Below are 21949 nucleotides of genomic sequence, written 5' to 3' on the forward strand. Positions count from 1 at the left end.
TAGCTCAGCAGTAGACCCAGTGAAACTGACATGAAATTGATCTGGTCTAGCAAAAGACTGGGGAAAAGGGAGCAAGCAACCTCACCACGCGGAGGTTGCACAGAAACAGCAAGGAAGCAGCAGGTGGGCAAAATGGGGGATCATCTCGGCTAGGGATACTTTACAGGAGGAGAATTCCTGTGCAAACAGAAAAACTGTGTGAAGACCCCACTGTGAAGGAAATAGCTATGGGGAAGTAGCTCATGCATAAATGGCCTTTGACTCTATACCTGTTCCAAGGAGCAGCAGTGGCGTAGGAGGTTAAGAGCTCGTATATCTAATCTGGAGGAACCGGGTTTGATTCCCAGCTCTGTCGCCTGAGCTGTGGTGGCTTATCTGGGGAATTCAGATTAGCCTGTATACTCCCACATATGCCAGCTGGGTGACCTTGGGCTAGTCACAGCTTCTCAGAGCTCTCTCAGCTCCACCTACCTCACAGGGTGTTTGTTGTGAGGGGGGAAGGGCAAGGAGATTGTAAGCCCCTTTGAGTCTCCTGCAGGAGAGAAAGGGGGGATATAAATCCAAACTCTTCTTCTAAGTAAAATTGTAACTCCATCTATTATTTTTTCCTGCACCCCTCACCCCCCTTTTTCTCAGCCTGGTCCAGACTATGACAAGTGGGGGGCATGGAGCACATGGAGGGGGCAGGAGGGAATGGCAGATGATGTTACAGTTTTACTTAGCTCTTTATGTGGAACAGGGTATACCTTTCGTAAAGTGGGGCAAGATGCTGTAAACGAGTGTTTGTGTTCTTTTAAGAAGTGCCTAAGAGTGTACAGTGGCTATTTTCTTTGCACATCACAGGAAGTTTTGATCCTCTATTGTGCTGTCCCCAACGATCAATTTGGAGTGATTATTGTGACATTACCTCTCAGTGGAACGAGCATAATGTATTTTATGTTGCTGCTTTGGCACTGTGTTTTCTGGTTTGAGTCCAGTTCAGAGGAAAACGCAGGGTTTCTTAGGGCTCACTGTTAATACGTTCTTGGCAGATGCATGTTGTCAAGAGAGTGCTGTTTAAATTTGCACATCAAATGCCTATTGATGTCCTTGGAGTTCCTGCTGGTAGAATGAATGAGATTTGTATATTTTTATATCTTTATCATTTGTTTATCTCATTCTAAGTTTATCTCTTATCAATCATTTAATGGAGGCTTGTTCCTCACATGGCTTGAGGAGAGGGGCAACATCGGTGGTTTAAGTCTGTAGTCTTTTCAGTTCCTGAATTCATTTTTAACTTCCAAATGTAACACTTAATGTGGACACTCAGGAAAAAGCATGGGACACCTTTAAGATATATTCTCAACTTTCTTATCCTTTTGCTCTCTTGATTTCTATCTATATTCCCCCCCTTTTTTCTCACTCTCCTTAAAAGAAAGAAAGAGAGAGAGAGAGAGAGAGAGAGAGAGAGAGAGAGAAAACCTATCATGGTTCTTCTGGTGCATTTGTCCTTACATTAGGGTACAGCTCAGGTGTACTTATTAACACACTAAGTGGAGGCTAATCACGTAAGTCAGGGGTCTCCCAATTTTTCAGTTCAAGGGCCATATCGTATATTTTACCAATATCTGTAGGCCAAAAAGAATCGATGCTGAAAGAGACCTTTAATGGGATGGTGGGGAGAGGAAAGACAGAGAGAAGCAAGAAGGCTAGCCCTCTCTGCAGAAGAGGGGGGAGTACATCTCCTCCTGCTTCCAGGGCCCTCTCTACCCTGCCTGGGACCCCCAAAGAGGTGGCAGCAGGAGCAGGTGTTTACTTTGGTAGAAGCAGCTGTGGCTTGAGCAGATATTTTGTTTCCTTCTTATCCCTTGAAGAGGAGGAGGACCATAGCTGCTGACTGGAGGACAGGCAGGGGTGACTGGAGGGTGGAGGGGTGGGGAGCAGACAGGACCCTTCCTGCCAAATTCTCTTGCTTCTCCTCGGGGTTGCTTTTTCTTCTTCAGCTGCCCAAATCAAAATCCTGTCAAGAGTGAGGTTTGCACCAAGTCCAGCTGGGGGCAGCTGAGCGGTAATGGGAGGATCTAACTATGGGGGGTGGGGTGGCAAGGCTTTGGAGTGGGTGGCTTGCAAGGGGGTGCTGCCACTTATTCCTCCTCCCCTCAGCTGCCAGCCACAGCAGCTGCCCCTACAATGGCGGCACAGTTTTGCTGCCTTCTCCTCTTCCCCACAGTGGTGGCTACGTACTTGCCTATTGCTCAGCAATCACAGACATGACTGCTTGCCTGGGGGTGTGCATTCACTCCTTTTCCTGGAGGGATCCACCATCACTGCCGCTAGAGCCAAGCATAACATCTTTTGATGAGCAGGTGTGGTTTTGGGCCTTTCTTTGGAGACCCCCAGTGTAAGGCTTAGTGGATGACAAGGTTATGTGAAACTGCTCCCACTTGATTAGCCCATTCACACCTTTCCACTAATAGTTTTTAATTAGAATGGGGCCAGGAAATATAAATGGGACTAACATTCAATCCAGTGTGATTTCCCAGAATGGAGATGCAGAGGCAGATGTTAGGTGCCACATTGGCAAGGCTGTGGCCGTTTTTCAGAGAATGAACAAGATCTGGTGCTCACCAACCATTGCCCTAAAGACCAAGCTCCACCTATTCACCTCCATTGTGATCCTGGCAACCATTTATGCTAGCGAGACCTGGAAGGCATCAACAAGTATCAACAACAGGCTCAACAGTCTTCCAACAGAAGTGTCTGCGCTGAATCCTGAAGATCCAATATTATGACCACATCCCTGATGAAGAGGTACTCCAAAGGAGCGGCACGTGCAAACTCCATACCATTGTTGCATTCAGAAGACTTTGACTGGCTGGCCATGTCCTTTGCATGGAGACCGGTTGGATCCCAAGGATGGCAATGAGATGGATACCACCTGATGCCAAACAACAGTGAGGATGCCCCCCAAACACCTGGATGAGAACTTTTGAGCAAGACCTGAAGGCACTGAATATTGCATGGGAAGAGGCTGAAACATTCGCCCAAGACCGGAACTGCTGGAGAACACTTGTTTCCCGATATGCTACTTAGCATGGGAGAATTTAACTAAACATGCAATCCTGTACACTCCATTGGCTTAGACTGGAAAACTGTGTTTAGGATTACGTGGCTTATAACCTCTTATGTCCTTTTAGAAACTCTTGGAGCAATTGGCCCAAGTTTGTTGGGTGCTTCGTGCTGGTGAAAATGATGGCTGAGGAGTTTGGACCTACAAAGAAATCAATCTGTACAAAATGATCATGTGAACACTTTCTTTGCCACTTGCTGTAAATTGTCTTGAAATGTAATGGGGCTAATGCACAGAAGTTATAAGAATGTGTTTTTTTTTAAAACTACTCTGCTGCTCTTTATTAAAATAGGGATGACAGATTTTTCCATAACTCAGAAAAGTTGATGTACTATCAAGTACTTTGGATATGGAATCCTTTTGTGGTTTCCTCAGACTTCATGGGCTGCAAAATCCCCTTGAAAAAAGTCCTTGTTTTCAAAGGTATCGCTGGTTAAAGAAGCAAGCCACGCACCCATATAACACGAAATCTGTGCTGAATCTGAAGTGATGTTATGCTTGGTGCATTGATTTTATTGTAAGATTGAGAAAGAGCGTCTTGGGAATTTTGGGAGTAGGGTGTCTTGTTTACTCTAAGATGTGGTCTTCACAGAACAGAGCCAAAACCTCCGTGCAGTCTGCGTAATTCAGAAAATATGGCATTGAACGGGGATTTCGGAAAGCTGCATTTGTTTTACAGTATCTTTGTTACTTGCTTTTGGGTTATTTCCTGGGATCCAGCTGTGTCGCTAGTTCAGACAAGGTTGACAACTCTGCAAGTAAAGCTGTAGGCTGTGTGAAGAGCATTTCAGTACGTAATCATTTGCATGTCTGATAATGAGCTAAATAGAAACCAGTTTCATGTGGCTCAAGCTTATGAAACTTGAACATTTCCCTTTTCCAGTATTCCTCACTCACTGGATTGACTGGGGGAAGGGGGAGGTTTGCTTTTGAACCCCCCCCCCCCCAGTGTTCCTGTGCATAAAAGTAAATTTTCATGGTTGAGCAATTCTTAACTAAAGGAGGGGGACCTTTGGATTTCTATCAGAGATTCTTCTCATTTAGTATCTAATATCTCAGTGGAAAACTGCAAGACGGAGAGCGCCTTACAGACTCTGTTTTAGGGTCTGTGTACTGCTGGTGTCATGTAGTGATTAGAACTTGACAGATTGTGGCTCAAATCACCACTTGGCCATGAAGCTCACGGGTGACTTATGGTGCAGTTCTGTACAGTTATACCAGTCTAAGTCTGTTAATTTAAGTGGGCTTTCATTGGAGTAACTCTGCATAGGATTGCACTGTTATAGCCAGTAACTGCTGTTCGACTAAATCTTCCTTACGGTGTTGGTGTATGGCTAAAATTGTAGGGTAAGGAAGAGACAAGTGAGTTGCCCTAAGCTTCTTGGAAGGCAAGCAGAGTAAAAAAAAAAACTAGTAGATTTAAACTGAGTTCTCCACTATTGTCATACAAAGATTGGTGTTAAATGGCTCTGTAGTCCCATATCTTTTCTACAGAGCTTAAGATCCTGTGTTGTCTTTATATGTCTGTGTATGTATAATAAGGTTTTGATTTTTTTAATCTTCTTTATTGAACTTAGTTTTTTACATGCTAACATTAAAAATCATGGACTAACACTGGCTTGGACTAACATTTGCTCATACATACGGAATGATATTTTAACAGTGATCTTTCCCCTGCAACTTTTTGATTAAAAAAAATTGTTTCATTTATAGCCCACTTTTCTTCTCAAAGGGGACCTAGAGCATTTTCTTATCCTCCATTTTATCTTCACAATCAGGTAAATTAGAGGGGAGGTAAATTAGACTGTGAGTATGGGATTGGCTCAAGGTCACCCAGCAAACTCCCCAGGCAGAGTGAGGAATTGAACATGGGTCTCCCAGATCCTAGTTTGACACTCTAATCACTACATCATACTGCAGTGTTGAGGGCTACAATACTGCAATTTAAGTGGCATTATCTCTTTGTTTTGTTTAGGTCATGCTGGCTGCTTCTTACTGGTCCCTCCTTGCACCTGCCATTGAACTGGCTGAAGACTCTAAGAAGTTTGGGGCCTTTGCATTCTTTCCTGTAGCAGTTGGCTTCACTTTGGGAGCGGCATTTGTGTACTTTGCAGACTTTCTTCTCCCTTGGCTGGTAAGTTAACCTCGTAGTCTGAAATTGTCATGGCCAGGTAAGATCATTTTTGACTTGCATTGTGTGTTCTGGAAGCACCTTTTGTTTTGCACTTAGTGAGCAAATGTGCTATGCAATATAGAGGCTCTGTCTTTCCTGTAAAGCTTGATTTGGGGGCAGGGGGTAGTGGCAATGCCTTCTTAATGACTACTCCCATTTCCAAATCAGAAAGCAATTATAAACAAAAACACCTTATTAAAAAGTATATGGCAAGGATGCAAGTCTTCCTTGTGTTGAAGGTCTATCCAGCAGCAGATGTCTCGGAGTTTCAGGAAGAATGAATAGATGACGGAAGCATAATATCAGAGGAGGGATCACTATTTTTTTTTTGTCCCCATCAAGTTGATGTTTCTCATGTGTGCATTTCAGATTGGATCACATATTGGGTTCGATGGCACCGGCTGTGTAAAAATCAAGCATAGAGTAACAGGGAGAAGTTGTACTCTGGGAAACGAGTGCAAAATTAATTATTCTTTCCTTCTGCCCTTCCAGTTCATGTACACCTCCCAGTGGTCTATTACCTAATGTCTTCTTCTTGTCCCAGTAATAGTGCCGCAAGTGTGCAGGAATTCTGGGTGGTTGTTCCCCAGGGCACAGACAAGCAGGCAGGAACTTTTACCCCACATCTCTTTCATTTCCTATTGAACTGTTTGACATTTAATTTCCTGCTTCTGCTTCTTCAATCTTCTGTCATTTCCATTGATCACTTATGGAATCTTCTTGATCTGTAGTGTGTCGGAGAGGTTTGTAAAAAGTCCAAGGTGTGATAGAGAGAGGGTAGGGAGTTGTTCATTCAATTCTATCAGTTCTTCTACCAGCATGGCCAATTGGCCATGCTGACAGAGGCTGATGGGAATTGTAGTTCCTGAACATCTGGAGAGCCGCAGGTTCCCTACCCCTGGTCTAGAGGTAAGAAAGGGCCTTTTTGTTTGGGTTATTGTGGTATCTAGGGTTGTGAGAGTTCATGTTGCAGGAGGTTGAGAAAGTAGCTGACCAAGGGATGGCTAGGATTGGAAAAGTATCTGATCCTACAGTGCGTCCAGAATGTCTTGATAACTTCCTCAAGTCCTACACTTGAGGAAGTTATGCCTTCCTCAAGTGTAGGACTTAAGGCCACAGGACAAAAACTAAAATAAAGTAGCCAGTCTGAAAACTTTTGAGGAAACATTGAATCAAAGAGTCTACCAGAATGGTACCTTGATTAAGAATTATCTGTGGTTAAAGCAGCTGTAACTATCTGTGCTGGGAAGTTCAGTTTGAGGAAAAGGTCTAGAGAAGTTACTACTGTCAGAAAACAGTACATTCTTTTATGGTCTGTTGTCCTAGGATGCCTCATTTGAGTTTTCTCCTTAGAAGAAGCAGACTTCAGACAGTACAGATAAAACCTTGATTGTTGAGTTTATGCAGAAAGTTGTATGGCTGGGGAATATAATACACAGTTTCTGATTAAGCTTACATAAAGTTCAAAGTACATACATTGATTAATTTTAAAAACATGTAAGCTTGCTGCTAACTCAAGCAATTATCTTTGATTGGTTTGTATTCCAGTGTATACATCCCATGTGGGCCAAGCTATTAATGAATGAACATGAGGTTCAAAAGCTGATAAGTATATTTCAGTATTGTCACCATTAACCTTTAACAGTTTGGTGGTTTCCTGGGAAATATCTCAACCAGTAATTTCACTGCCTTAGGATATGATGATAGCTTCTGCAAGAACAACTATGATGATCTCTCTCCAGTGTATTGCTTGATGCAACCGCCAGCTGAAATAAACTTTAATTATCATAAAGAATAGACTGTTCATGCGCCTGAGAACAGCTTCCAGTGTCCTGACATTGGGTAGTCACAGGGTTTAAATGTATTTACATTATGCTTGATTCGGTAAAGGAATTGGGATCCACACTTTGAAAGTTGCCTCAGTTTTTCTAGGCAGGCATATTTTCTGTAGCTAAGCAGCAGCTCAGGTTATGTCTGATGTCTAATGGCAACATCTGAGGACTTAGAAGAGGAGTGTACACATTGCTCTCCATCCTGTTCCTCCATCACATTTAACTGTTGCCGGGAAGAGCCTGGAGTTGCAGATTCTCCAGCTCCTTCTGGGTGAAGGCAAGCCTCACCCCTTAGGGATGAAAGCATCTGGTGCTACCTGGGTCTGGTTGCCTGACAGCATACTTTGGGAAGGTGTGAATATGGCACCTGTTTAGTATAGCAGTTTTTAAAGAGCAGCAGCAAGGGAGACAACAATACATATCCCCAAGTCTCCCTCTTTCACAACTCTTTTTAAAAATAAAAATAAGACATACTACATTTATTGCATTTCACTTATTTTGAGGTGTTTTGGAGGCCAATTGAGCAAAAAGCGGTGATGTAAATACTTATTTTAAGAATACCCAGTGGAGTAGTTGATTGGATAAACCAGTAGCACTCTCCCCCCCTTCACCTCCCCAACCTTGGTTGACGATAGGTTATTTGGATAGGACTGGTTATGAATTACTATGTCTGTAACTCTTTGGTAGTTGAAACTAAGTAGACATACAGGTGGTGCCCTCCACAACTTTTGTTTAGATGTAATCTTGGGTGTCATTTTATGCAGAAGACATAATGAAGTTATATTTCTGAAGGATCTGTCAGGCAAGTTGCTTGTTCTGTATTGCTGTTTGCTTTGAGGTTATGTGAATGAAAAACCTAATAATTCTTTTTGCCCCACACCATGCTTCCTAACAAGGATTCTACTTACATCGTTTCTATAGATTGGAATCATAGTGAGGAAAAAGCCATTCTCAGCTGTCAAGATATAAAATCTGTCCACTTTCCAAATTGTGACTAAGTTCTTCGTGTTAAATCGAAGAAGCAGTTTTATAGTACTGAGGCTGACTTATCCTGCGGAACTCTTATCTCAAGGTTTAAATTGCTTCTTTGGTTCATCCTGATCACCCATCCTAGTAGACTTCAGGGGGAAAAAAAACTTCACTCTTGTTTTGAATTTTCTGGATTTGACGCAAGCCTGAAAGGAAGTTGGCTGGGAGGAGCAAATGCTATGGGTACCCAATTGTAGGTGGGCCCACAGAATGAGTCCCCAAATATCCTAACTTCAGCAAAGTTGGCTGGATCCTTTGAGGAGACTCATCAGCAGCTTTGCGAAAAATTTGGTGCCCCTGCCCAGAACAAAACCCTCACCAGAGCCCCCAATAAAATCTCCAGCCCAGAGCCAACTGGGCATAACAGCAAACCCCATTTAAGTCTATGGTGGGAAAAAACAATTCCTTTTCCCACCACAGAACTTGCTGAAAAGCCTGGCAGATTCTCTGATCTGAAGTGAATGGGGAATTTCTGGATGTGTCTGTAGGGTGCACAACAAAATTTCAGGGTGGCTTCACGAGACCCTTCTGGCAAGAGCACCCAGGTTTGGTAACTTTGCTTCAGGGGATGGTAGGAGATGGGCCTTACCCTTTTGGGCGTTCATAGAATTGAACCTCCTGAAGCAAAGTTCACCAAACCTGGGTGTTCGTGCCAAGAGTGTCTCCTGGAGCCACCCTGAAAGTTTGGTGCCTCAACCTTGAAAATGTGCACCCTGTTTACACACACCCAGAAATGTCCCATTGGCTGCAATGGAGCCAGATCAGTTCAAAGGGAGAATCTGGGGAAATTTCTTGGGGTCCCTGTCAGGGGCTTATTTTTTAAGCTATCAGCACCAAAATTGCAGGGTATCTTCAGGAGGCTTGCTTGATGATGCCACCCAGGTTTGGTGAAGTTTAGTTCAGGGGGGTGCAATTTTACGGACCTTTAAAGTGGTAGCCCCCATCTCCTACTAGTTCCCATTGGAAACAATGGGGGATTGAGGCACCCCCTCTGTGGGTCCATAAAATTGGACCTCCTGAATCATACTTTACCAAACCTGGGTGGTATCATCAAGAGAGTCTCCTGAAGGTACCTTGCAGTTTTGGTGCTGCTAGCTTAAAAATGCACCCCCTAAAGGCTGAAAACCAAGAAACCCCCTAAAAATTCAAACGGATCCTAATTTTTTCAGATTTTTCAGAAAATCCAAAAATATTCAGGTTTACTGAATCAGATATTCAGCTTTAATGATAACTTTAAAGCCGAATCCGAATTTTACTCAATTTTTTTATACTGCTCAAGCTTAATTGATGCCCCCAAAGAACAGAAGATGTGGCTAAATTTATTGTAATGGCTCAACAACTCTATTCTTAGCATCATTTTTCTGCATTCCCTTCCTTTTTAATTTTTAATTTTTTATTGTATCATTTGAATATTCCATTTTATATTAATATTCTTCATTCATTTTCAAACAACACATTCCCCTCTTTTTCCCCTCCCCCCTGTATTTTCTTCATAATTTTATCAAACAGCAGTAAGTTCATTCTTTGTAATCTCTTCTCCCATATCTCCTCATTGACTCCAGCTTCTTTCATCCTGTCCGCATATATTGACCATATCTTCAAAAATTTGCTCTGTTTATCTTGCACAGTTTATTTTTTGTTATTATATCAAAAATGTCCAGTGTCACTTGTTCCCAGATATATTCCAACCATTTCTGGATTGTCCATTTTTTCTTTTCTTTCCAGCCTGTTGCATGTGCTGCTTTGATCATTATTTTATGCATATAGCTATATTTTTTTATCTACCCTTCTATCCTTCATTACACCCATGAACATTAAATCATTATTTATCCCAATATTAATCTTCACCAGTTTCTCGATATATAACATTACGGTTGTCCAAAATATTATATGACTATAATATGCCTCCTGGTCTCCGCAGTGCCAGCATTTAGGACTAAGTCCTTTAATCATATATGCTATTTGTTTTGGTGTTCTATGCCATTTCAATGTCACTTTTCTTTCCAACTCCATATATTTCTCAATCTTTATATTTTTCCAACTGTCTACTAAATTTTCAGTTTTCCCAGTGTCTAGAAAACCTTCCTTCTCCCATTTTTGATCCAATGTTCTTATCATAAAGTCTTTGTCATCAACCATATACTTATATATATTTCCCAAAATTTTCCCTTTACATTTTTCATATAGTTCAAAACATTTAGCCATTATACATTCTCCTCTTGTTCGTGAAACCTTTATCCTTTCCCACATGCCCTTCAAGAGTTCTCATTACCACCAGTTCTCATTACCTCCTAACTGTATAAAATTTTGTAATGTCATAATTTCTCCTCCTTCTCTTATCAGATTTGCAACAGTTTGAATTCCTTGTCTTTTCAATATTTTTATCACTCTTTTCCATCTTTTCTGGCCACACTTGCCAAAGGTGCCACGTCCAGTGCCGGGCATCCATTTACCTCTCAATTTTTCCCATATGTCTAGTAACACCTTTCTTGGCCCTATTGCAGTTTGGTTCCCTCTCTTCAACTCATTATTAAATATTCCATATTCCCTTCCATTAAATATTCCCTTCATTTATTTCATTTTCAAACTTAACCCATCCTTCGACATTTTCCTAATTTATATTCATCAGGCTTTTAATCTGGAATTCTTCATAGTACTCTTGCATTTTAGGTATCCCCCAGCCCAAATAATTTTTCATCATATATATTATCTTATTCATAATTCTTGGATTTTTTTGATTGAACACCCAAGCTTTCAGCTTTCTATCCCATTCCTCAAATTGCTTCTTCTTAATTTTTAAAGGAAGAGTTCGAAATAGATAAAAAAATTTCGGCATTATACACATTTTTAATGTTTTGATTTTTCCTGTAATCGATAAGGTCTTCTTATCCCATTCTTTTAATTGTTTTAATATTTTCCCATCTTACCTCATAATTATATTTAAACATCTTCTCCTTTCTATGTGTTATTATAATACCTAGATATTTACTCTTCATTTTTACTAATCTTCTTTCTAATGCATTCTTCCTAGTATTATATATTTAACTACCCATTTATAATTGTATGATTTTATGCTGTTAAAGGTATTGTTGTTGTATAAACCAGAAGAAAATGCAGGAAACAAACTATTTCTTATGCGTCCCAAGAAAGCTTGCAAACGAAGGGGAGTTTGCCCATCACAATATACAGCTGGACCCATGGGCACATCTTTCGACTTCTGAATGCTGAAACAAGAGAAAAAAGGCTCAGAAATAACTTGAAATATGAGAGAGCTTTTTCAAGCAATGAGTGGAAATAATATTTTAGATGGAGCTGAGATATGTGTATTTTCTAGATCAAAGTACTTTTCAATGAATACATAGTTATAAAAAAATAGAATAACTTCATTTGCTTGAGGTCCGTTGTATATATTGTGCTGGGAAAAACATATATGTTTCCATACAGGCAAATCCCATAATGAACCACAGTTAGCTGCAAGTTCCCTGTGACAAACACCTGTATTTTGCATTTGCTCAGATGCAGTTATTTTGGAAAACAAGTATAATGTCTGTAGCATGTATAGTATTGTTTCTAAAAAATGTGAAACATTAAGCTTGTTCTAAAGGGCTATGGGAGGAATGTAATTATGAAGTGCAAGGACTATAATGATAGGCAAAGACATTACTGGTTGCTCCATGTAGTTGTGATATCTGAATACAGAGATGATTTTAGTACCCATCGTCACAGGCCTGTTGCTGGCATCACTTTTGGCTTCTATTCCTCTTTTCTATGTTGCTCTCCTGGTTGAATTTGAGTGGTGATAGCAGACTGGCCAAAGCTTTTTTCCCCCCATTAATTATTTGGCACGGAGCCACAGCAATCTCCAGACCCCTTTAAACACAGCTGTAGGCAATCTAGGGGGAACAAGGAACAGCAGAATTGGGTATTACACATTTTTAATGAGGAACAGGATGTCCGACAAGCATTGAAGGGTGTCAGCATCTCAAATCAGCTATTCATTTGAAGGATAGTTTAGTGATAGCTTTAATTTTTGTGAATAAGAGGTGATTGGCTGAAATGATTCAGATGCAAGTCCCCTCCCCTCCCCCCGTTCTCTTAGATGGAGGGGTGTTTCACACAGAAGTGATTTCTGTGTAGAAAATTGTATGACTCCCAGGTGTGTTGCATGACAACAAATGATAGCGCTTAGGCTTGCTTTGTTTAAGGGTTATGCAAGAGAGAGTTGGTCAGAGAACATCAGTTGCTTTGATTATGTGAGAATTCGTACAAGAGAAACAAGGACTGTTAGACTTCCAGGAGACCCAAATTGTCTTTGCAAATAGGCCCAAGATCTGTAAATATAAAAACAAGAACACTGATTGTTTATATACTTTCATGAGACCTCAGACTCAATCAGATGCAGGCTTTCAAAACTACAGGTGCAGTCGTAAAATCAGTGGCGGACCTAGGCAAACTGGGGCCCTGGGCAAAACATGAGTTTGATGCTCCCCCATGGGCAGCTGCCCTCCCCTACCGTGACCAAACAATGATTTTTCCACCAGGTCATTTCAAAGTCACTATCACATTATAGGACAGTGATGGCGAACCTTTTTGAGACCGAGTGCCCAAATTGCAACCCAAAACCCATTTATTTATCGCAAAGTGCCAATACGGCAATTTAACCAGAATACTGAGGTTTTAGTTTAGATAGAACGGTTGGCTCCAAGGTGCACGTTACTCAGGAGTAAGCTTGGTGAAGCAACCATGCAACGCTTCGAATGGAGGAATCACAATCCTAGAAGGGTTTACTCAGAAGCAAGCCCCATTGCCAGCAACCGGGCTTACTCCCAGGTAAAGGATCATGCCCAGGCCAGCCTAGATGTGTGTGGGGTGTGTGTGTGTGATTTTCTGCCCCCCCACATGATGAACTCTGTGCACGCGTGCCCACAGAAAGGGCTCTGAGGGCCACCTCTGGCACCTGTGCCACAGGCTTGCCACCACTGTTATAGAACATGCCCCAACTCACAAATCTGAACACAGCAATAGGCCATGCCACACAGTAGAAATATTTTTTGAAAACATTTTCAAAATGCTTTCAAAATGTTTTATTACTGCTATGAAAATATTTTATGGTATTGTATCCAGTCCCCCCAATTGGGGGAAACAGCATCACTTTCAATGCTGTTTAAACCGGGGACCCCAGATTCTCCCTTTAAGGTGGATTTAAAAGGAGCATCTGGGTTCCCTAGTTTAAACCTCATTGAAAATGATGCTGTTTGGGGGTGGATTCCAGCATCACTTGTTTAAACTAGGGAGCCCAGATTCTCCTTTTAAATCCACCTTAAAGGGAGAATCTGGGGTCCCCGGTTTAAACAGCATTGAAAGTGATGCTATTTTGGGGTGGATTCTCCCCTACCCTGAAACAGCATCACTTCCAGTGTTTAAACTGGGGATCTCAGATTCTCCCTTTAAATCCATGCCGAAGGGGGTGGATTTAATAATAATAATAATAATAATAATAATAATAATAATAATAATAATAATAATAATAATAATAAACAACCTTTGTTAGGCATTGAGAGAATAAAAGAAATAAATAAAAGAAGCATTGGCAGGAAGTGGGTGGATTTAAAAGGAAAATCTGGGGAAATTTAGGGGGTGCCTGTTGTCAGGGGTGCAATTATTAAGCTAGCAGCACCAAAATTTCAGAGTATCTTCGTGAGACCCTACTGATGATACCATCCAGCTTTGGTGAAGTTTGGTTTAGGGGGTCCAAAGTTATGGATCCCCCATCTCCTATTAGCTCCCATTGGAAACAATGGGGGATGGGGACACTCCCTTTGGGAGTCCATAATTTTGGACTCCCTAAACCAAACCTCACCAAACCTGGGTGATATCATAGACAATCTCCCGGAAAATCCCTGAAATTTTGATGTTGCTAGCCTAAAAACTGTGCCCTCTGCAGGCCAAAAACGGAAAAACACTGAAAATACAAAAAATCCCACAAATGAAGCTGCGGTTTTTGCGCACCCCCACAAGGTGGCGCTCTGGGCAACTGCCCACTTTGCCCAATGGGAGGAACGCCTCTGTGTAAGATTAAACTTACTAGATCTGAAAGATGCAATCTATTTCTTTCAGCTGTGAGATTATTTGATATTGAAGTATTTGCAGAAAAATGTGTAGAGATGATTGTCTAACAAATGAGGATCTCTGCTGACAGAAGAGGGTGGATAGGTCTATTTTGCCCTCTTCTCTCTCCACAGTGCAGCCTCAGACCTTTGTGACTGATGGGCCTCATGAATGCTGGTGTTGGAAAGTAATGTTGTCAACTAGGGGTCGGCGGGGGGGGGGGGCAGGCAAGGCAAGGCAAGGCAAGAGAAAGCTATGTAATGCTTGTACACATTGATCACAGGATCCTTGGGTGTTGAAACTCGGATTAGCTAAGCCCTCCCCACCCAAAGGAAATTCTGTCTGTTTACAAAATGGTGAGTCAAATTCTCACTTAAGTCCTCTCACATTTTGGGCCTGTTTCTAACTATGTACTATGATTTCATTATTCCCCCTCTCAGGCAGCCCATCCTGCCACCAGTCCTCCCTTTGTACACAGTGGCCCTGGTAAGGGCAAGGATGGTAGTGTTGAAGACCTGCAGATGACCTCCAGGTCATCTCCTCTAGGCCAATATACAGTTAATTTATTTTGAGATTGCTCAGATTGCTGCTGCAGCAATTGGAAGATAGCTCCCAGTAACTCTTGGCTTTGTAGGGTGAGGTGGGAGCTGTTTGAAATCTCTTTTGGGAACAGATACTGATTTGAATCTACTGGAAGATTTCTGCAAATGGAGGGAGGGCTGCAGTTTTTGACTATTCCCACCTTATACAGACCTTCAAGTCCCCCTCATGTGATTTCTTGGGGTCCTGTGTCCCCCAGGAGCAGCATTACTTGCGGGGGGTGGGGTGGGGGTGGGGCTTTTGGGCTTCACTGGGAGCTGCAAGGTAATCACACTCCACTAACAGAAATCCGTTCTATCTGTGGAAATTTCCAGTGGATTGCAGTGGATTTTCCTGCGAGTGCTAGCACAGGACTAATCATATTGGTAGCTAATAATTGCATTTTGATGCCTCTGAAGGCATAAGTGATTAATGTTTACGAATCACATGATCAGAAAGCTGTTCTGGCTGCCTGGTGGAATTAACGGCTGGGTGTTTTCATTCTCATTGGACAATTTGTATGAGGGTTTATTGTAAAACCTAGAGGCTACAACAGTGCATACATTCTTAAATTTTATTAAAAACTGTACCAGTTCTCAGTTTGCCTTAAAACTAAAGGTGTTATAGATTCACTTTGCTTCCAAATCAAGAGCAAAAAACTTGAAAATCTCATAAGCCAAACCCACGTTTACGAAAGCACAGTTACCTATCCATCTTTCTGAACCATTTTGTTAACACATTCTAAATTAGCTGTCAATTAAAGGAAATCCTCTAGAACTATATGCTGAAATCTTGATTAAAATTACTTTCACAACAGTGCATCCTAGCATTGGTTTGAATTCCCTTTCCCAACTCTGTATAATATTTACTGGAGGACAGTGAGACTTTATTCTTGAATCTCCCTTTTTCTTTTTCCTGAGGGAAAGGGGCTTGTTGTTTTTAAGAAATGCCAATCACAATCCAGTGTAATAAATACATATAATATAGCTTAACAAACAGAAAGGTTGCCAGTGATATCATTTTATGTATTTTTGTTTTGAATTACAACTTCCACTTGCATTTGAGAATGGACAACATTCTCTGGAAAAAATACTTTGAATAATTGAATGTCTTTTAAAGATGTTTATGAATAGCAGTTTGATATCCAGTATTCATTAATGTTTGTGTTCAGGCCATCTTACAGATACTTCTTTGTTTATGTTATTTAGAGACCCTTTTTCACTGGGATTCCAGGCAGATTAAGGAAAGAATATAAAAACAGTCAACAGGATGGGACATACAATAAAGAATGCAGTAGAATTAGGATTGTAGAAATCCAGAACTAACCAGAAATCTTTAAAAAAGAACTGAAGCGAAACAGAAGCATTAACATATGTTAAATAATTCAGAAATCACATAGTATTATTCTACTTTCAGCATTTGGCAGTATGAACTATACACTGTAATACAGACCACTAGGGAGTCCCGCAGCACAGAGTGGTAGACTGCAAAACTTCAATTAAAACTCTACTCACAACCTGAATTCTATTTTGATGAAAGTTCGTTTCAGGTAGCTGGCTCAAGGTTGACTCAGCCTTCCATCCTTCTGAGGTCCATAAAATACCTTGCTTGCTTGGGGTAAAGTGTAGATGACGGGTGAAGGAAATGGCAAACCACCCTGTAAACATAGTCTTCCTAACAAGACAGCACCTTGTTGGTCAGTAATGACCAGTGTTTGTACAGGGAAGTACATTTACCTTTTTACAGACGACATTTACCAAAACACACTTACCTAACATCTTTTTGAACCATTTTGTTGAAGTCCAGCCCTATTACTTGTGTAGAAATCGCCTTCTCCATGGGGTGGAGATGGCGTCTGTGGCCTGCTTGGTGCCGCCGCCTGTCACGTTGTGAGAGGCAGCGGCGCTGGGCAGGGAAAACCCCTTTGCCCGCCTGCTCCATGGGGCAGAGGGGGGATGGTGTTTGCGGCCTGCCCGGTGCTGCTGCCTTTTGCGCTGCGGGAGGCAGTGGTGCCAGGAAGAGGGGGGATGGTGTCTGCGGGGATGGCAAAGGGGGGACGGCGGCTGCTCTGAAGGGACATGCCCATGCTGCCCTCCGACCTCCAGGAGTCAGAGGGCAGCGTGGGCGTGTCCCTCCAGCCCTTCACAGCAATGCTGGAAGGAGAGGTGAGTGGAGGGGACACGAAAAGTGGTGCCCTCACGCACGGAGCCGCCTCCGGTTCAGCCCCTCCACCTTTCCTTCCAGCATTGCTCTGGAGGGCTGGAGGGACACGCCCACACTACCCTCCGACCTCCAGGCTACGCAGAGCCGCAGTATAAGGCTGAAGGAGCCATATGCTGCTCCGGAGCCATAGATCGCAGACCCCTGCTTTAGACAATGCTACTTTATCTAACAAAATAAAAAATGCCATTGAACAGCACTGGTTGCACTGAATACCCTAAGATGGGATACAGACTTAAAGTTCACTTAAGAGACTCACTTGATAGCTCTGGGAAAGCTATCTGGGAAAGAAAGCTCTGGGAAAGCTCTGGGAAAGAACTTATCTCTGCACCAGTTATTGGGCACCACAGATGTGGTCATTGTTCCATGTATGCCCAGTCAGTGGACATTTCAGAATATGAGCATCCAAATCTGAGAACTGAGTGCCCTCTGTTCTGTTGCAGGGCAGGGACAAACAAAAGAGTTGTTGGGGGATGCCGTCCGTCTACAATGGTCATGTTGCTTTTACTATTCTTTCCTTCCTTCCTTCCCCTCTAATCCACAAGAGCATATCAAAAATGGCCTCAGATCAGTCAGCAAGGACTGTTGTAGCCCCCTATTGACTGAAGAGATTTTGGCTTACAGCTCTGTTGAAACTTTCTCAGAGGAATTCCAGGGTCCTTCCAATGGAAGATGATCTTGCTAGGATAGGGTCCCTATTCCACCACAGTGTTCATTCCCTACACCTAACAGCTTGGCTAATCCAGTCTTAGGTCCAGACCTAAATAAGGTGGCAGAGATTCTGACAGCATCATGCAAATCTTCTACACATAGATCTTATGCTGCCAAGTGGATGTGTTTTGTTCACTGAGCATTGTCTGATGGTCTACGATCTGACACATGATGCCCCTTACCTGTGAGCTTGCCACCGCTCTGCATGCTCATTTAAAAGTTCTCACCATGGAGGATGCTAGTAACTTCTCTGCTACCACATCTGCTTTGAACTCTGCCACTCAGTGTTGGTAGTGTGGGTCAAATAGGTAGAATATGGGATATGTCCTCTTTAGGGGGCACACACTGTCGTGGGTTTTTCTTTAACCCATGAAGTGTTCCTAGTCAAAGTTGAAGCGTTCATATCACAGGCTAAAAAGTTCTCTTTTTTCAGAAAAAACTGACATGAGGGTGAAGTGTTCCAGGTGAGACCAAAAACCTACTGGCACCACCTTGGCTACAGTCCTGATTTACAGACTGAAGTCTTTTTTAAAAAAAAAATTAGTGCCTTTTCCTGGGTTGTTCTTTTTCAGACAGCTTTCGTGTGGTGTAGTCACTGAAGTAAAATGCCATTACTCATTTACCACTGTATAATAACTTGCTGTGGGTGAGGTGTTGATGTAAGAAGTCTGTTTCTCTATCACACATGTAGGAGAATGAGGTGGTAATCAAGTGGCAGAGTCCTGAGGGGAGTGGGATAGCGCTTTTTGACGTTGCTAGTAAAGGATACCAGCTTCGACTGTTTCTTTGCATCAAAAATCAATTCAAGCAGAAAGATAACCCAACGGGGAGAAGTTAACCCTTCCTTTCCTTGCTGTGTGGATTTTTTAATTTTTTTTTAACATTGCACAAGAGTTCCAAATGTGACCTTCCACAACCTTTCATGTGCAGGCTGGAGATGTACAGACCATTTGACTGCTTCAGGGCTCTGCCCCTTCATTTTCTTGCCGATGTAAACCAGGTTTAAATACAATAGCTGGAACCTCAGTTTTTAGATATTTTGTGTGGCTATACTGCAGGCTCTGTTAAGGTCAGCTAAGGTGACTGTTCCCAAATTTTCTATTAAGATGAAGAGTAAGTTCTGTAAAGCTCTCACAGGCTTCTGAGGATGTAGGAACAATCCTTTGCTATGTATCTGATGTTTGGACTACCAATCTTGATCCTCTTTGATCTGAGATTGCAAATGCCTTAACAGTCCAGGTGCTCGGGAGCAACAGCCGCAGAAGTCCATTGCTTTCACATCCTGCATGTGAGCTCCCAATGGCACCTGGTGGGCCACTGCGAGTAGCAGAGAGCTGGACTAGATGGACTTTGGTCTGATCCAGCTGGCTTGTTCTTATGTTCTTATGACTACATATGGCTTATGTAGCTTTTGTCCGTATTCAGGATGAACACATTGAGAGAGAAATGGGACCTGTGGTAGTTCAATAAAGCCGTAGGCAGTGCTGTGTAATTGTACAGAAACACTGATAACTGAGTTAACAGGGTGCTTATTACCAAAGTGCACAGCTCAACAGAAGGAGAAAGACACTGGATGAATATTAATGTGGATTGGGTTCCGGATTGGCCAACAGCAGTCATGGTGTTCATGTGTTTGACTTTCAACTTCTTAAAAGGGCATGTAGTATTGGTGATGGATTCACAGTTTGAAAGCTCTTGATGCTGAGGGCCTGTGAAAGATCAGTTTTTCCCCTCATCCCCTCCTACTGTCAAAAGAGTACATCTGTTTGCTCTGTGATCTAGCGTGTGCCTGCCTCCTCCTAAATTTCATTCATTTTTGCCTGCAACTAATAGCATTTAGCAAGGTAATGAGGCATGATGTGCAACTCTCCTTTGCCGTGGAGCCTTGCCACTAACCTTCCCAGTAATCTTGCTGAAAGTGCTGCATGTTTTGAATTCTGAAAGGCCGTGAAATCCTGCTCAGCATGCCATGTAAACAGTTATGGCCTGGTGGTTGTGCGGATCCTGTTTCTTCAATCCATTTTGTTACAAATGGCGATTTTATGGACTATGATCATTTTAAGGTTTGTGATGGTGCAGGGCAAACAAGTGACAGGAAGGAGCCCCACTCAAATAGGCATTGTCACAGAACGGAGAATAAAAGATGCAGCATTTCCCCTTTTCTCCCTTTCTGTCTTAAGGCTAGCTAGAACTATCTCCCAGGACACCTATATGGTGCGGCTTTCCTTCAAGTCCCTCATCAAAACCCATCTCTTTCTCAGCAAAACCTATATGTGATACAGCTCCAGATGTTAAGCACAAGTTTCAGAAATGAATACATATTCTCGCCTCCTCTACTCTTGTGTTTGTCTTCCTTTTTATCACATTTTACACTGTAAGCTTATTGGGACTGGACCAGTTTTATCTTGTATTCTTTTAAGTTTTCTATGCATTGATGCTGAAGCGTAAATCAAAGAAACTGCTGCCTGTTAGTATGTAGCTGAATGGGCCAACTTCCTGCTTTTTCTAAAGAGCATACATGTATATAGATCCTGTTTCTTGTTCTGTGTATTGCCCCAGGCACTGTGTGTGTATGGACTAGGATAAGCCTTGATAAGTCCAGACTTGCCTACTATATGCCAGGGAATATCCTACTATATGCCAGGGGATCTCCTGTAACCATGCTTACCTACAACATAGCTGCTAGGCCGTGGTGGCGAACCTTTGGCACTCCAGATGTTATGGACTACAATTCCCATCAGCCCCTTCCAGCATGGCCAATTGGCCATGCTAGCAGGGGCTGATGGGAATTGTAGTCCATAACATCTGGAGTGCCAAAGGTTCGCCACCCCGGAGTAACAGTACAGAAGAGGCAGCAAAGATGATTAGGGCAGAGGTACCTAAACATGGTGCTTGTGGGGACTATGGTGTCCACCTACATGTTTCCTGGTGCCTGCCAACCATTTTTAGAAAGTGGGTGGGGCCCTGGAGATCTTGCCCTTCAGCGCTTTTGGTTGACCACGAGTGATCTGGTTTCTTGTACAAATTAAACACATAATTTTAGCAGCAGCTACCACTGCAATATTGGTTTTAGTCTCTTTCTTCTCTTTCCCAGTGTATTTTTAAAACTTTCTTCTCTTGCCCAGGAGAGACTCCTGGATGTGGACTTCTTTGCTGTGTGTGGCTCTAACCTCCTGCAGTATCCATATTGTTCTTGACTCCTCCTCCTGTGGCAGTCATTTTATGTTTGTGCCCACCACACAATGCCAGAATGCCAAAGGTTTCATAGGCTCAAAAAAGTTGAGGACCCTGGATTATGGTGTTGGAGCACCTTTCCTATGAGGTAAGGCAGGAGTGTCTGGGATGACTAAGGGAGGGACATGACATAGGTTTATAAAATTATGCATAATTTGACAAAGAACTTTTTCTCTCTCTCCCAATATACCAGCACTTGAGGGCTTCCAGTGAAACTGATTGGCTGCAGGTTCAGGACGGACAGAGGAAGTACTACTTTAGATGACATGTGATTAAAATATGGAATTTGCTACCAGAGATTGTAGCGATCGCCACAGGCATAGGCAGCTTTAAGAGGCAATTATATAAGTCTACCAGTAGCTACCAGCAGCTATTAGCCATGGTGACTAACGGGAACCTCCAGAGATAATCAACCACTGAATACCAGTGCCAGGAGGCAGCATCAGGAAATGTCTCAGCCTCTATGATGCCCTATTGATGGCTCTCCAGAAAAAACTGGTTGGCAATATGTGAGACAGAATGTGGACTAGATGGTCCTTCTTTGAAGGTTTTTTAAAGAGAGGCTGGATGGCCATTTGTCAGGAGTGCTTTGATTATGTGTTCCTGCATTGCAGGGGCTTGGACGATGGCCCTTGGGGTCTCTTCCAACTTTATGATTCTATGGCCGTTGGTCTGATCCAGCAGGACTCCTCTTATGTTCTTAGTTCCTTGGCTGCAACTCTGATAAACTTCACTATATGGCTGAAATAAACCTATGTTTTGCTCTGTGATAATAGTAACATTAGCTTGGTTCAAGTATTGCTGAAAAAAAATGTTATTCCCTATCGGGCAATTGGGTGGTTAGACAGTGGAAGATGGCAGAGTACTCATAATACTCTGTCCTTCACCATACAGAATGTAACTCTTCCTGTCATAATATGAAGCTCTGGCCATTTCTGCATGACAGCAGAAGCA

The 21949-nt window shown here is 42.4% G+C and overlaps 1 protein-coding gene across 2 annotated transcripts in view; it reads left to right on the forward strand.

Annotated features, from left to right (window-relative positions):
• SLC39A11 (solute carrier family 39 member 11) overlaps nucleotides 1–21949 on the forward strand; it is a 549451-nt gene that overhangs the window by 31331 nt on the left and 496171 nt on the right. For both annotated transcript variants that reach the window (XM_048488149.1, XM_048488150.1), the window contains exon 4: nucleotides 5085–5243. In XM_048488149.1, coding sequence (XP_048344106.1) covers nucleotides 5085–5243 — 159 coding nt within the window. The remainder of the gene's footprint in view (nucleotides 1–5084; nucleotides 5244–21949) is intronic.

The sequence above is a fragment of the Sphaerodactylus townsendi genome, linkage group LG03 (genome assembly GCF_021028975.2).
Source record: "Sphaerodactylus townsendi isolate TG3544 linkage group LG03, MPM_Stown_v2.3, whole genome shotgun sequence".
Classification (NCBI taxonomy): domain Eukaryota; kingdom Metazoa; phylum Chordata; class Lepidosauria; order Squamata; family Sphaerodactylidae; genus Sphaerodactylus; species Sphaerodactylus townsendi.